The sequence below is a fragment of the Callorhinus ursinus genome, unplaced genomic scaffold (assembly GCF_003265705.2).
Source record: "Callorhinus ursinus isolate GAN/ISIS: 27379988/994484 unplaced genomic scaffold, GSC_fseal_2.0 scaffold6, whole genome shotgun sequence".
Classification (NCBI taxonomy): domain Eukaryota; kingdom Metazoa; phylum Chordata; class Mammalia; order Carnivora; family Otariidae; genus Callorhinus; species Callorhinus ursinus.
Genome location: NW_027397068.1, coordinates 52,886,347 through 52,904,231, shown reverse-complemented (window position 1 = coordinate 52,904,231; position 17,885 = coordinate 52,886,347). Strand labels below are relative to the sequence as shown.

General features: G+C 36.6%; 1 protein-coding gene across 1 annotated transcript in view; it reads right to left on the bottom strand.

Moving 5' to 3' along the window:
• Window positions 1-17,885, bottom strand: part of PEX7 (peroxisomal biogenesis factor 7) — an 82,381-nt gene that overhangs the window by 17,681 nt on the left and 46,815 nt on the right. The window contains exon 9 of the mRNA XM_025865915.2: window positions 4,585-4,684. Coding sequence (XP_025721700.1) covers window positions 4,585-4,684 — 100 coding nt within the window. The remainder of the gene's footprint in view (window positions 1-4,584; window positions 4,685-17,885) is intronic.

Below are 17,885 nucleotides of genomic sequence, written 5' to 3'. Positions count from 1 at the left end.
GACAAGCCTAAGTCTGTTTACCTAGCATCTCCATTTGAATGTCTAACAGGAGACCTCTCCAACATAACTCTTGACTGTTCCCGATCCCAAATCATCTCCTCTTCCCCTATCTCAGTAAATTAAACCATTGCCCACCTTGTTTTCTAGGTCCAAATCTTAGGCGTAATCATTGAGTTTTCTGTTTCTCTCATAGCCCATTTCTAACCCATCAGCAAATCCTACTATCTCCAAAGTAAACCATGTGAAATTTTCAGTAATTTTATATGGTTCAATCTACTACATTATGAATCTTTTCATCTCAACATCTCTTAGATTTTAAGTCACCATTATCTCTTTTTTTTTAAGATTTTATTTATTTATTTGAGAGACAGCGAGCACAAGCAGAGGGAGTCGCAGAGGGAGAGGGAGAAGCAGGCTCCCCACTGAGTAGGGAGCTTAATCCCGGGGACCCTGGGATCATGATGTGAGCCAAAGGCAGACGCTTCTTAACCAACTGAGCCACCCAGGTGCCCCTTAAGTCACCATTATCTTTTGCCTGGATTACGTCAAGAGACTCTAAGCTGCCCTCCCAGTTTTCAATCTTACCTGTCCTCTATTCTGTCACAAAAGAATGATTTTTTTTTTCTTTTTAAGTAGGCTCCATGTCCAGCGTGGAGCCCAATGCAGGGCTTGAACTCATAACATTGAAATCAAGACCTAAGCAAGAGTTGGATGCTTAACCAACTGAGTTGGTTAACCTACTGAGCCACCCAGATGCCCCCAGAATGATCTTTTAAAAGCACAAATCACTGGGCAGCCTCATGTAAAAGAATGAAACTGGATCACTATCTTATCCCATATACAAAAATTAACTCAACATGGATTAAAGACTTCAATCTAAGACTTGAAACCATAACACTTCAAGAAGAAAACACAGGTAGTAAGCTCCTTGACAAGAGTCTTGGCAACGAGTTTTTGGATCTGACTCCAAAAGCAAAGACAAGGGGAACTATATCAAACTAAAAAGCTTCTGTACAGTAAAGGAAATAATCAACAAAATGAAAAGGCTGAATGGGAGAAAATATTTGCAAATCATACATGATAAGGGGCTAATATCCAAAATATAGAATGAACTCATACAACTCAATAGCAAAAACACACACAATCCAATTAAAAAAGAGGCAGAAGCTCTGAATAGATATTTTTCCAAAGAAGAAATACAGATGGCCAACATGAAAAATGCTCAACATTACTAATCATCAGGGAAATGCAAATCAAAACCACAGGTAGGTATCACCCCACATCTGTTAGAATATGGCAGTCATCAAAAAGACAAGAAATAATAAGTGTTGGCAATTATGTAGAGAAAAGGGAACTCTTGTAAACTATTGGTGGGAATGTACCTTGGGGTAGCTGCTACAGAAAACAGTAAGAAGGTTCCTTTAAACATTAAAAATAGAACTACCATATAATCCAGCAATTTTACTTCTTGGTATGTATCCAAAGAAAATGAAAATACTAATTTCAAAAGATATATGTACCCCTATGTTCACTGCAGCATTATTTACAACAGCCACAATATGAAAACAACTAAGGGTCCATCAGTGAATGAATGGATAAAGAAAACATGGCAGGGATAGATAGATAGACAGATAGATAGATACACATATACAGACACATACATATATACATGTGATAAAAGTAAGCTATAAAAAAAGAATGAAATCTTGCCGTTTGTGATAATATTAAGAGAAATCAGACAGAGAAAGAAATACTTTGATTTCACTTACCTATGGAATCTTAAAAGACCCCAAAACCAAAAAACAAAGCAACCAAGCTCAAAGATAAAGAGAACAGATTGGTGGTTACCAGAGGCGAGGGTAAGAAGTGGAAGAAACAGATGAAAGGGGTCAAAAGGTACTAACTTCCAGTTATAAAATAAATAAGTCCTGGGGATTATAAAATGGTACAGCATGGTGACTAGAGTTAGTAATACTGTATTATATATTTGAAAGTTTCTATGAGAGATCCTAAAAGTCCTCATCACAAGAAAAACATTTTTTTATAACTTTGTGTGATGAGAGATGTTAACTAGATTTGTTGTGGTGATTATTTTGCAATATATACAAATGTCAGATCATTATGTTATATGCCTGAAGTATCAATTATACCTCAATAAAGAAAATCCACAAATCAATTTCTATCATTCTTCTGCTTTTCAATCTGCAAAGGCAATTACAAAGAAAATCAAACACAGTATGGTCTAAAGGTCCCTCCACAATTTGGCCCCTGCCTAGTTCCCATCAACTTTCCCCCTCATTCAGTAGGCTCCAGCCACACTGGCCTTCTTTCTGTCCCTTAATAATAACAAACCCTTTCTCATATCAAGGACTTGACTGTTGTTGCCTCTGTGAAAAACACTCTTCCCTTAGATTTTTGGATGGTTGGCTTCATTTCATTATTCAACTATCAGCTCACATTCCACTTTTCTTAGTCTTCCCCAGACCATTTAAGCAAAAGTACCCCATCATTCTCTATCAAATTGCTCCAATTCTGAATAGCATTTATTACTATATGAAATCATCTTTTGGTTTATTTGATTTCTCCCATGTATGTAAGGCTCCATGACAGCAGGAACCAAGTCTGCTTTGTTTGCTGGTTTATTCTTAGTGCCTAGAACAATGCCTAGCCTTCAATAGGCACCTGACTGAATCCCCAGTACCTAGTACAAGTCCGACATATGAAAATATCTGTGGAAAGAGTAAATGAATGAGAGGGAATGGTCTTACTTTTAAGGTCCCTCCTAATCCCAAGATTCTGTCCCACTATGAGTTAATTCAGTGGAGATTTCTAGTACAATTGAACTGTGTATTATGCCATTGAATTTGAGGCTTCTTTGGAGCTCAAAGACCCCTGCTTCTCCATTCCTATTTGCTCCCAACAGCAACTATTTCCTTAGTACAAATGGAATTTGGTTTTTCAACCGGAAGAGATGATTGGCAGTCACCAGATTATAAAATACAAATACAAACACACACACACACACACACACACACACACACACACATATATGGCCATGTGATAAAATCTCTTATTACTTAAGAGATTTTAAAATATGACTAATACAAAATGATTAATAAATATGATTAATAAATCCTGTGAAAACAAAGTTCCTTTTAATAGGGTGGTCTATGTGCGGAGGATTTAGAAAACACTTGACACTCTGGGCGAGGAACTGCCATGACCATGTACATTGAGGAGGCCACAGTCTGGGACGCATAAAGTGCAGGTTAACAGAAATATATGAAAAGGAAAATATTAGGGTCCTTTGTTTGGTAGTGCCACATTTCAATAGGTACACTGCAACTTTTTTTAACTAGGACAGCAAAGAGGTGTGATTATTTTATTAAAAACAATCTATAATAAATGTATTTCTCAGAAAAGGAACTAGTTCATTTGAAACACATTATATTTACATCAAAGATAATGCTATTTTTTCTCCTATCACTATTTCAGTTTCTTCTCAGATGTCATTAAATCATTTAAAAACAATTAATCTAATGTTAATGTGAATATTCTAATGGCTAATAAGAATATTTATGTATTTATTTTTTGAGAATATTTTATAATGAGAATTGTCTTAAGTTCCTAAAATTAAAAAAAAAAACAAAAAACAAGTATTCATTTAAATTTAAGAATACAGTAATGAGAAACGGGATTTGCTTTTGGTCCAACTTCTAAAATTCATCATAAAAACATAATTTCTTAGTCATACTTTAGAATTTCCACATATTATTTTGTTTCACGATTATGTTGGTGTTTTCACATAGCCTGTGTTATAAAGTGTCTAATCACTCAACATACCATAGTGCTTCTGACTGAGTTTATAATCTCCAAAACTGAAACCGCATTAAAAAAAAAAAAAAACCTCTGAAGAATATTTAAAGTCCAAAATATTGACTCTCAAGTCCTCAAGAGAACAAAAGGGGGAAAATAAGAAGTTTATTAATTTTTTTTAAGATTTATTTATTTTACAGAGAGGAAGTGCTTGCATGAATGCGGGGAGGGGCAGAGGGAGAGGGAGAGAAGTGGACTCCCCGCTGAGTGCAGAGCCTCACACAGGCTCGATCCCACGACCCTGAGATCATGACCTAAGATGAAATCAAGAGTCCATGCTTAACCGACTGAGCCACCCAGGGCGCCCCTTAAGTTTAAGTAAAACAGCCATTCTACTCTTTCTGGTTGCCCATTGGAAGCTTCTTTTCTGACACGTGGTGTAGAGAGGATGATGATAGTCCTGAGAGGAAAATGACCTACCCATCATCTCAACTGCTCAGTGAGGCAATTGAATCTAGAACCACACTCCTGACTCTCACAAACCTCTGAGGACAAGCCATCCCCATTCTTCTCTTGTCACCCTTTCTATTGGGAGATGTCTGCTCAAATGCTCAAGTTTATGTAACAAAAGAGATCAAGTTAATTATGTAAATATACTTTGTCCTGCCCTAAAGGCAAAAGTGTCTTCCTGACAACAGCACACGCCTTGCGTAAAGCCAGTTGCAAACTGCATGGGTAAGAAAAACCTCAGGAGATCACACCCATTACCTGAGTAGGACTCTGAAGACTTAAATCTAAACCACAAGTAAACTCCGTGTGATGCTCCACTGTTTCAAGAAGAGGGTCAGGCTTTGAAAAGTTCCAGAATCTGTGAATATAAACAGAAAGAAATAATTTAAGTGCTAAAACTACCCAAAAATGGATCTAAGAAAAAACAGATATTTACCATAGCAGAGTCTTTATCAAGACAGCTTCAACCAATTCTTAAATACAGAGCCCCGCTATTGGTCTACATAAAAAAATCTAATAAAAAATGTACCCCATTCTATTATATAAAAAAAAGAAATTATTAATCAATCTACCCTTGTAGATTATTCCCATTAGTATACCTTGTAGGATAGAAGCTTAACAAGTTTTAGTTAAAAAAATTTTTTTATATTGCACAAGGACATTTAAGATGAGATATACTATGCATCTGCAGCAATTTCTAAAAGCATTCATGACTGTAAAATAAGGATATTGGATTACACGAACTCTAACATTTTGTGATTTTTAAATACTTCATTTCTCAACAACTGATATGAAAAGATCTTAGGCTTAATTTACATTTCAACAGCAATTCAGATTCTTTAAAAAGAATCTGTTCTCTTATAAAAATCTCGGTAATTCTGAAAAAAAATTTTTTTTTGAGGCACAGCCTTTCTTATGGATTCTACATCAATATAATTTCTAGAGTCAAGAAACTGAAATGTGTTTTCCTGGGCCAATATTAAGTATTCCATTTATTCTCTATAGACTGGGAGTGGTACTATTTACCATAATATGTCCCTGATTTCTACCGTACAGATAGGAACTTGGCCCTATTTTCAATATACAAAATAGTACTTTATTTCTAAAGCTTTATTTGCTCATCATCTTTCTTATTTGACTCTAAACACTCCATAAAAATGGCACATTCAGGATCATAGAGTCATACCAATTCATCCTCCCTAATGATCTGCAACATGGAACACACTGAAGGTTTAGCAGATCTCTTTGAAAGAGAGTAAATACACAAAACCAACAGTCATCGTTTGTTTAACCTGGTGGTATTATTTCCCTAATAAATACAGGGTTGGTCTTATTAAGTTTGAAAAGGATTGTTGCTATGGATAAACCACTGTGTGGGTACCAGAGAGACAATGAATAAATAGCTCATTTATCAGATTACTGAAATCTACAAAATATTTAAGGAGAGTGATTTTACTTTTAAAAATTTCCTGCTCAAACAAATGAGGAAACAGGCTGCAGTCCTCAGAAATCATAAAAGTGGCCTCCACTGTCTTTGCATATTTGTTCCTTTGGGTCTAGAGACAGATACTATACTGAAATCTAATTTTCTAGATTTTGATAATGTTTGTATAAGCAAAAGTAAATAAGTCATCATGTAATTTCATTTCTAGAACATGGTTATTCACTGATTTGCATTATTTGAAACAGTAATCAAATGATTTTGTATATACCCACTATGTTCCAAAAAATAGTCAAAATGGTTTTAAAAATGAGTATTTAATATGGCCCAAAAAAATGAGTCAAAGGAAAAGGACAGGAAAGTAAATCTGAACCTGCAATGAGATCGATAAACAAAAACAAAGAGCATCTTCAACATCTCTGAAGGAAACACAGAGATGTTGCTTCATAGGCTGCTACTCATGAGTCAACGGTATCACCCCAAAGGACAGGGTAGTAGAATCATTCTATAGGAAGGTCAACTTAATCTAGGTATTCAGCTTTCTGATTTCATTTGGGATTTAGATTCTATTATAATAGAATGGATGAGCATTTGTCTTCAGACCAACCACAGAAACTGGCTTGTGAATTTCAGAAGAACTTTTTAAGGATAATAAAAGCAAAAGGATTCATTTGTACCCTCCTGACAAGTTCCTGGAATGCAGTTTTTGTTATTATTTTGCTTTTTTTTGAGCTAGTTAAGGAAAAGGTGGCACTGAGGACAAAACAGGTGGGCCTTATCAAAATTAGGATGCCCAATAAGAACGCATGTGTGAAAACATCCAACATTAGCTTTAAAATATGATGAGGGAAGTCACGCATGCAGGAGGGCGGGCCGAAATTCTACTCAAAAAGTCAAGCTGCAGGCGCCTGGTTGGCTCAGTCCGGAAAGCAAGTGACTCTTGATCTCTGGGTCGTGAGTTCCAGCCCCACGCTGGGTATAGAGATTACGCCAATAAATAAAACTTAAAAAAAAAAAAAAGTAAAGCAGAATTTGCTCTAATACACAGCTTAACAGGCAGTCAAGGTGACATACAGCTCCAGAGTCACACCCATCCTAACTTTAACCTGATAAAAACTATCAGGTATTTACTTGCAATCTACAAAACACTAGTCAAACAAGATGCACGCCACAACTCTAAGGATACTATTTGGGGAAGGGAGGGTTAGTCTAGCGAATGTCATAAAAGTGCTACCGGCTTAATTACATCAGTTCACAGCTCTGATGGAAATTATGTAATACACAAATTATGCCTATTATGCATACGATAGTACAAAAATTATGAGAGGTTCACTTCCAGCAGAATGGCTGACTAGGTGTCTAGAACATTCTTACTGAAAAAAAAAAATCCTAGATAATAACATAAAACAACACCACCACAAAAACTTCATAAGAGCATCAGTGAGGACTCAGGTCAAAAATAAGACTGAAGCTCAGAGCAGTACATTGACCACGAGCCAGGTTTTGCCTTGAGAGGGTCTGCTGAACAGGAAGACTGGAGCTTCAATTTTCTTTTTTCTTTTTTGTTGGAGCTTCAATTTTCTAAACTTCGAGGGGAACAGGAGCCAGAACAACCAGCAAGATTAATGTTAATATTTATAACTTAAGAAAACTTTCAGTAAACTAAAATATCTTAACAAAAATATCAAGTTAAAGACAGTAAGTGGCACAAGCTACATAAGTTGAGAAAACCAAAAGCTAAGCAATGCCTCTATACACTATAATTCATTTTTTCATCACTAAAGGCTTTTTTTAATAACAAAAGAAATATACGTATTTTTTTCCTCATTCCCTCTCCAATGGCATCCACTGTCAACAGTTCGATGTGGACACTTCCAGAACTGTTCCATGTTCCTCCATTCTAATTCCGCCAGAAAGGGGCGAGCAGTAAGGAGGGGGTGGGCATTTCTCCACATTTTCTCACGTTTGCAAGTAAGGGGGTGGGCAAGGTCTCTCCTTGCAATCTTCTGAAATCAAAGGTTCCATAAGTTCTATATATCTGAGGGCCTTCATGTGCCTATCACCCAAGTAAAATAGGCTCCTTTTATTGGGAGAAGTCAGGCTCCATATATCATTAAGCGGTCATGTTATTATTATAGGCATGTTATTATTAAGTGCAATGTTTGTTTTGGTCCAGCACATATACGACTTGGTGCCTTTTTGTCTCTTTGCTGATGAAATCACTGACTATTTAAGCTCTCTCATGGGAAGTAAATATACTGGACAGGGTTCCAATTATTAAAAATATTACAGAACCATAGGAACATTTTTCATTTAAATTGGAGATGGAGAGAGAGAGAAAAATTCATCACAGTACCAAGTCTTGTTTGAGTTCCTTTTTACCTTCTGATTCCACACTTCTTTAACAAAGCAAGTATGGAGCACTATGTTAAATAATACAGCCAAACTATTTCAAAAATTAAGCTGAAATCATTTTTCACTTTACTAAAATATAATTTGAAATCCCTCTACTAACACTTCTGAAATTTAGCCAACTTATGAGTTCAGAACATTTGTATTTTTCAAAATTCTTCTTTTTCCTTTCCTGTTCTCAACTTACGAGTTGGTCCATAATTCTCTGTGAGTCTTTCCTAACTACAATAAAAAAAGATGGGAAAAAACGTTGGCTCCCTTTTCATGTCTTAGAAGTTCATTAATTTTAGCCAAGCTGAATTTTAATTAATTTTAGTCACATTAATTTTAGTTGTGTTTTTAAAATTCTAAGCAAATTGCACAATTATAATTCCCTGTTTGCCGTGCTTCAGGCTAGTGTTCTCTAGAGTGAAGAGTAAAAAATGTCACAACAGCTGTTTTCTCATTGCTTAATTACTTGTTCATTCAACAATTTGTGAGTCCTCAGATATGCCAGGTACTGTGATAGGCATCAGAAGGAAGAGAGATGTGGCAGGATAGACTGACATTCTTTAAAAAGGCCACAGAAACATAAATGTCACTGCAACTGACAAGTAACCCCAAAGACAATGTGGGATGGTATAAGAATGACATCCTGGGGTGCTTGGGTGGCTCAGTTGGTTGAGTGTCTTGGTTTCAGCTCAGGTCATGATCTCAGGATCCTGAGATCGAGCCCCATGTTGGGCTTTGTGTTCAGTGCAGAGTCTGCTTGAGATTTTCCCTCTGTCCCACTTGCGCTCTCTGTCTCTCTCAAATAAATAAGTAAATCTTTAAAAAAAAAGAAGAAGAAGAATGAAATCCTGAGGAATTGACACTGAACGGAAATCTGAAGGTTGAGGAGTTAGCCGGGTAGAGACCAGTTGGCCCCTTGTCAGCAGGGAACAGAAAGGGTCCGATCACACAGGTCTTTTAGCCCACGTGAGGAATTTGGGATTTTCTCTTAAGTATAAAAAACAAAAGAAAAGGAAAGAAATAACAATAATAAAAAAAAAAACTGAAGGAGAGAGGTGCCTGGGTGGCTTGGTTGGTTAAGCGTCTGCCTTTGGCTCAGGTCATGATCCTAGAGTCCTGGGATCGAGCTCCATTTTGGGCTCCCTGCTCAGTGGGGAGCCTGCTTCTCCCTCTCCCTCTGCCGTTCCCCCTGCTGTGCTCTCTCTCTCTCTCTCCCCCTGTGTCAAATAAATAAATAAAATCTTAAAAAAAAAAAACTGAAGGAGATTTATATACTCGGCTTTACATTCTTTGAAAATATTTTCTTAGTAAACTTTTAAATGTTATAATAGTTTTAAATCTGCAGCGAACTTCTGAACAAAGTAGAGTTCCCGTGTAGTATGACCCTATGCAGTACGGGTCCAAAAAGAGAAAATACCAGCCTGGATTTAAGATGGTGACAGTGATGATGAAGAAAGGTTAATGGACTGGAGATATATGCAGGCAGAAGAATTAATAGAACAGAAGAAACAAAATGATTAATGGAATAAGAAAAAAATAAAGAATGATTCCTATGTTTCTGGCTTCTATCATAGTACTTACAATACTTCCATGTATTTAGTTATTTATAGATCTTTTTTCTTCTAAAAGGCACTAAACTCCTTGAATTCAGGGACAGTGTCCTATTCTTCTTTGTATGTCTGGCATATATAAAAGTATCGGACACATGGACACCCAAAGAACGTTTCTTAAATGAATGAAAAAAAAATAAATGTGAATATTAAGGGCAAGATAAATAACAAAGGCTAAACTCACAAATAAAGTAACTTTAAATCACCTACAGACATGGTTCCCAAATGACGGACCAGAGACTCATTCCTCTGCTTTGCTGAGGAATTTTTTCTGAAAATTCCAATTGAGTAGATCTGTATGGAATCCAAAAATCCCTTCCCAGGACATGGTGCTGCTCAACCAGCTAGGTCTGGAAGTTACCAATCTAAGGTAGCACTTCAACAGATAGATGTGATAAATTCCCATCAGAAACAACAGTGATTCTAGGCATCAGGCAGAAGGGGAGGCAAGGAAAAAAGCCAGTGGGGGAGTGGGGGTGGTTCTCAACCTTGACTAAATGCAATCAACGGAGAAACTTTAAAAAAATTGATGTGGGAATGCTATCCCTAGAAATTCTGATTTAATTGGCCTGGGGTGTGTCATGGGCATTGGGAGGTTCAAACATTCTCCAGGTGATTGTAATGTATAGCCAAGGTTGAGCTTCTTGAGGGGGTGGGGGTGGGGTGGCAGATATTATCCATTAATTGAGAATCACTGATCTAGACCAACAGTTCTCAAACTTAACTTTGCATCAGAATCATCTGCAGTGCTTATGAAAAACAGATTTAGAAGGTATGGAGTGAGGCTCAAGAATTTGCTTCAGAGATTAAGCAATCTATCGTGACGCAGTTAATAAATGGCAGCCCCAATGTACAGACTCTACTGCCACCATGTCCAGTACTTCTTCTACTGAAAGATGCTGCCATTCGCTTTTTCTCTGGGTCACGCCAAGGGACCTGGAATATAGGTGGCCTGGGGCTCTTCAGGTAGTTCTGATTAACACCCTGGAAAGTTCAAATGGCCCTGGACCAAGTCAGGCTTCCCCTATATTTCTCAAACTACATAGAAAATTCCATTAGCCAAAGCCCATGCCAACAGTCCATTAGTCGGCCAGCTTACATTCAAAACCAATACCCTAAGAAAAGTACAAGCTAGAATAAATCTGAACTCCTCTGGGAAGGAGTTCAGAAATTTTCCTTTCTTCTAATATTTTTTACATGCACTTACTGGATCTCCCATCTATCTTGCTATCCCTTCCTGACTTTTGCATCATTCAACTGATCAGCTCTTTCTGTAACCTCACAGATCCCCATCTTTTTGAAGTGAGTCCTCCCTGAGCAGAACACATGGAATCTTGGGCTTATTATTTTATTGTCTGTATCGCTTTTGGAGGGGATTAAAACATAGAAATTATAGACTAGCAAAACAATCTTGTTAAAGAGCTAAACTTTCATTCATTAAAGAATATTCACTGAATGCTAAGGCTCATTTGTTTGCATGACTAGATTGGAGAGTTGTTTATTTTTGTAACTGGTAATGACAAAAATAAAGCTTACAACTGAAAAATACTGTCTGCTAAGTGAAAAAATATGATTAATTTCAAAGAATTACTGAACAATTTTCAAAGAACTTCCAGAACGACTCATTCACAAAAATCCAGGAACCATATTTACAAACTTTCAAGGTTAAATACAAAATTCTAGAATTAAGATTCTCTACCAAAATAAACGATTTTTAATATTTCAGTTAAAACTTTAATTAGATCAGTATTTTAGAGGGACTTACTCCACTTCATTACAATAAACATTAAGCCGAGGAGCCACATACCACAAAGCCTAGCGTACTTTGACAAATTAAAGAAAACCATTAGCTGATGAAAGGCTTGCTCTGAGAGTATTCATGCTTGCAATCCACAGGGATACAGGATGATTTTCTGAAGAATGCCACATCTCAGCAAGAGGAGACATAAGAAGAAAAAAGTAAAGACTCTTAGAGGCTTTGTTTACTGCTCACTGGTACAAACTGGAAAACCATGAAATAATTTTGTAATCAAGTTTCAAACAACATCTTAAAAAAGAAACAAACTGGGAAGAACTCTATCTGGCATGAGGTGAAATAGTATCAGTATCTCAGGGATGAGAATAATCTATGTTCAACTGAACTGTCCCCGGCACCAAAATGTGGCTACGGAGGTTAACTACCTACCAAATGTGACAAAAGGTTATTTCACAGAAGTACAGACCACAGTGGGATCAGATGAGGCTGCAGGAGAACTTGGCCCCTAAGTGCTGAAGAACTAAACTGGTAGCAAATGTTCACCCGCTCCAGTCCTTTATCAGCTATATCCCTCTGACTCCTAAAGTCCTCATCTCCGCAGCTAAGCATTTGTGAATAAACCCACTCAGGCTGTGGGATGTCTACACAGCTTACAAGGATCTCCTGTACTGAACAACTCTCTTGTCAGTGGAGGGCGGATACAGTGATGGGGAGAGAAGCAGACATCGATACATGTGGGAGAAAGAAAAACACACGGAGCAGACCAAATAATTCTGCTTCTTTTCTGGTGACTGGGCAGGAAAGCTTAAGGAGAAAAAAAAGAAAAAGAAAAAGAAAAAAGAAAAGAAAAAAAAATCAGCGCAGAAAGAGGAGAAATGAGAGCAGGCACTTGAGTCAAGCAGTTTCAGTACCTTCCCTGGCCCCTGGGGCACCCCTGCCCTGGCGCTCGGAGGGGTCCCAGATCCTGAGCAATGTCTCTCCTTTTCTATATAAGCCAGCTCGAGATGGGTTCTGTTTTACACACGAGTCTGCACACAATGCACACACATGCAGACACACACATGCCCTTCACATGCTGAATTGGATTGCTCATTATTGGTGTTTATTCTCTGTATGGTTCACTCTATTAGGTCAAATCTCTAAGATTCAGTGTTAGAATAAGTTAGTGTTGCCACATTCCAGATTGGAGCTTCAGGGCAGACTTCCAGGGTGAATTTTTTTTTTTTTTAAAGTTTTTTTTTTTTTGGGGGGGGGGATAGCACAGAGGGAACATGAGAGGGAGAAGCAGACTCCCTGCTGAGCAGAGATCCTGACCCGCGGCTCCATCCCAGGACCCTGAGATCATGACCTGAGCTGAAGGCAGACGCTTAACCGACTGAGCCACCCAGGCGCCCCTCAAGGGTGATTTATCCTTGAGTTCTTAGGGGACAGAACAAAGTACTGACAGCTGGTGGGTAGTACCTAGTTGATCTAAATAAACAGGCTCACTATGTGTGCAAACAAAGGGGTGGGGACACTGAGGTTTTCTGCTCAATTACCTTTTTCTTAAAAACGGTAACTGCACAGATTAGTGTCCACTAATTCTACAGGGCTTATAACAAAAAATAGAAGCTGCCTGCACAGACCCCTCCCCCCTTCACCTCAGAGGCCATGGCTTTCCATTCTTTTAACTGTTCCTTCTGATACTCTGTACTTAACTTCCGCTATATTTCCAAATAATATGCTCATAGAATTCATTGATTATTTTCACTTTCACGTATCTTTTGGCTTCCTACCGTGGAAGATGAGGCAAAGCATTATCTCCATTAGAAAATATACATATACGCAACAAAAGCCACTCAGTTGCCTATTCAAACTGCACAACAGAAGTTCTTAAAAATTATAATGCAAATTAACTAACAAACTCCAGAAATTTTCTGCTAATCAACACAATTCAAAGTTCAAAGCAGTGACTGACACTGCACTAAGCTAAGGCTTAACATTCCTCACTGCTTTTAGATCTATGTATTTCTTCATGTGCTTGCATTAGGTTATGAATTATACACAGATTTGGTTTGGTTCTTAATGAAAACTGTCAGCACTAAATAGTTCTGAAAATGTTCTGCAGTTACAAATCAAGGAATTTAAAATCAAAAGTCTTCCACATTCCTTCCTAATTAATGTACATTGTTTCATTTTATAGGAAATTCCTTTCATTTTTCACCTGGCATTTAACTTGCAAAATTATGCTTCACTTCATCAAAAGCTCTTTCCGATATGACAATAATTAACACAAGACTTTTCTAATTTAAACAAGTCTAATGGAAAAACTCTTTGGGACATATAAAAACATCAATCTATAAACAAACTTGGGATTTATTGCTTCATACATACAAATACCTTAACTATTAGTTATATGAAGCTCAAGGAGATTTATTAGTAAATTGCACATGACGATTGTAAGGAAAAAAAATCTATCTGTAAATTTAGTTGACAATCAGGATACCAATACGATGGTTCCAAATTTGTTAAAGAGCAAAATTTCGTGATCTAGTCAGTCCTGACTTCAATGCAATACAACAGCAAGTTTTTACCCTGGAAAAATATCACTCTCTTAACCCAACAGGACTTTCCACTTTAAATTCACAGTTTGATTAATGACTACCTCCAACATAAAGGGAAAGCCATATTAAAAATACAATTGTTATAGGTTTTTACACTCAAGAGTGAGCCAAGCGTAATACAACTTTACATGTAATTTAAATTCACTTACATCTAAAACATTTATTTAGAATATACACGTACCAGGTACTAGGGACAAAACAATGAAACAGACACCCATAGCCTGTAATCAGGTCATGTACTTTATTAAAATAAAATATATTCAGTATTAAAATATCCTTATCAGGGTTAAGCAAATATGTGAATGTGAATATTCTCATTCTTAAAAAGTAAACCGAAGAAAACTACATTAAGATGCTTTCCTAATATCAGTGGTGAAGTTTAGTGCACCTTTGCCACAAAGCAAATCCTGTGATAAGAGTTACAAAGACACATCTGAGATATCTGAGCGGCACACAATATTAAACAACTCTTTTTTTTTTAAGATTTTATTTATTTATTTGAGAGAGAGATAATGAGAGATAGAGAGCACGAGAGAGGGAAGAGGGTCAGAGGGAGAAGCAGACTCCCCGCTGAGCGGGGAGCCCGATGCGGGACTCGATCCCGGGACTCCAGGATCATGACCTGAGCCGAAGGCAGTCGCTTAACCAACTGAGCCACCCAGGCGCCCTTAAACAACTCTTTGATCATTTTCAGGATTCAATCACAGTTAATCAAATGTTAACGGCTAGTGTCATATCATAGCCACATAATTTTTCTTGTGGTTTGATGAACAAATGCAGAGGAATTAAGAACAACTGTCTGAAAAGATGGGGTAAAATCATCATTTGAAACTGCATCTGAGCTCACATTCAGCCACGTTTCTTACCTATTTACTTTGACTGACCTTTTTTGTGGGTAAGGGGCACTAGGTAAAGTTGAAAGGAAAGGTTTGCGAGACAGAATACATATTCAGCTATACTATCTGTTTACTTTGGCTGACCTTTTTTTATGGGGAAGGGGAAGAAAGAGAAGTATCTGCCTGTGGAAATCTCTGTGCTAATAAACATAAGGATCAAAAAAGCCCATCAACCACACCAAAGTTAAGACACTTACTATATAAAGGAAAATCCCCTGAGAGTAAATGCGACAAAGATAAAAGGTATTTCTGTGTCTGCTGCTTTGTTAAGATTCTAAGTTTACTACAATACGATTAAAGACCATTTTCCTGCTTATGCAACACAATCAAGCTATTGATCTTATTTTACAATTAAACAGTATCACTAAATATCGTATTTATGAGAAGGTATTAGTAAGAAACGTTTTCAGTGTCTTATTTTACATGGGCAAATACAGCTTACTTTTTTCTCAAATGTTATTTTTAAAATCACCAACCCAAAGAAAAATTCTGAGATTATAATGAACACTCATATATTCTTTGTCTAGGTTCACCAATTGTTAAAATTTTACATTTGCTTTATTTTCCTCTACAAACACATATATAAAGTAATATTTTTGCTGAACCATTTAAAAACAAATTGCAGGAGTCATCAGTGAGTGTCTTTGTGATTCTGCTTCTTTTTTAACAATTTTGATCAGAAATATAAGAGCATACATTTATAGTGACACAGTACTAAGTACAAAGTTTGAGGAATGTATGTGGATGAAAAAGAGAAGAAACTAAAATTTGTTGAGTGCTTGATATGGACTAGGCTCTATGAGGACAGCTTTGCACACATTGATATTTAAATCTCATAATAATATATTTTATGACTGAGGAAACAATGGCTCACGGAGGTCAAGTGACTTTATAAGAGATTAAAAGTAACAATACCTAGTGATGGCAAATTCAGGATTTTAAACTGTATCTCTTTTTCTATTACATCATGCTGCCTTCCTAAGCAGTAATTTTAAAACAAATATATAGATAATATATAGTAATTTAGAGAAAAATATAGGTTGAATTGAAGTAGTAGTGGTCATGTGGCCATGGCTTTGAAGAAAATGATTCACGTATACTCACCTTTGTCTATGTGTACAAATATGCTCTGTTCTGGGTCATGCTGCACCAAATTCACAAGGTATGCCTCCCCCACCCCATCCTGACAATGCAACAAGAATTCCCATTCACAAAGCTCCTCCACAGTTTAAGCACCATAATTATCTTATTAAAGTAATGCTAGGGAAGGCATGAATGATGAATACCTGAACTCTCCCTACAGTACTTACATTTTAAAATAGAAAACTTATTATAACTATTCTCATTGAAAATATCTGCTATTTCTTGGAGCACTTATTATGTGCCAAAGGTGTTTACAGTTTCATTTAATCTTCTGAACATCCCTGCAAAGTATCATTTCCTATATTTCACAGCTAGTAAATGGAGGAAATGGCCTTTCACCAAGTCTAATGGACTCAAAAAGAGCATATGCTTACCCCACCACATAGAGGATTTTGAACCCATAGAATGTTCCAATATGTCTCCAGAGACCAAATGGGGAAGGACAGTACTGCTTCTATACAACCTCCTAGCCCCCCGCTTAGTACTTCTCACCTACTTACTTTATTAAATTATAATTTATGAGTAGATATTTAGAAAAGTTAGCAATTCTATATTCTTTCTGAATGAAATAGGTATGAAGTCTTGGTCTTAGATTGTCTAATCGCTCTCGGTAAAACCTTAAAATTATAAAAGTTGAAGTTAAACTACATTGTCGAGTCAGGAATGTATCCAATTTGTAACTTGGGACTTAAACATATTTCAATAACATATAGTTAATGAATATAGTTCACTTAATGACAGACCATCTGCTATGTATTTACCATAGTAACATTGCACTCATTTAGGAATCTGACTTTTGAGAAGAACAACATCTCAAAACAGAACACTAAAAAAATAAAATCCAGAAAAGTTAGTGTATGTGAAAAATGGCTATTTTTAAGCTTGTGAATGGTATTAAGTGAGCAGGTTAAAAATAGTACATACAAAAGCAGAACAACATGTCACCTGGAAGTGAAGGAGAGGAGAGAAACATACAAAGAGCATAAGAAAAGAAACTAGAAAGTAAAACTTTCTGGGGCCACAGCTTCTCAGGACAGTTCTACATTACACAGACAGTTCAATAACTTACGCACTGTCAACCTTGGCCAGAGAAAGTTAGACTTTTTTAAAGAAAGATTTAAGATTATATACATACCTAAGTTATACGCCAATTAAAGAAGTTAAAAAAATTTGTATTAAGATACCTGAAATCCCAGCCGTCGGTAATCTCCTTTAAATTCTAGTTATATCTTTCCAAACACTTTTCAATAAAAATGTGTATACATACATGTATGTTTGTGTGTATATACACTTATATGTGTATCTATATACACTTACAGGTGTATTTATATACACATATATTATAATACTGAAAGGCTTTTAAATCCGTAATTGTTAAAAGTATGGCACATGGCACATAACCTTTTATGCGTCCATCTTTGTCAAGACCCACTTTTGTAGACTACTTCAATCCCGAAATGATTATAGATATTATAGGCAGTACTGTATTTTGGCAATTTAATCCCTAGGGCGATAATGTTTAACATAACAGGGGAAAATTATACTATTTGGAAATACATAAAGGCCTGGGCTTACTAGAAGTGTTCAGGTATTGAGTAATATGAAAAGTACCAGCTTTGAAAATAAAAGATCTAGGTTCAAGTTTGGCTCCATAACTTGCCAGTTGTATGATAATGGCCTACTCTTCCACCTCCCAGAGTCAACTGC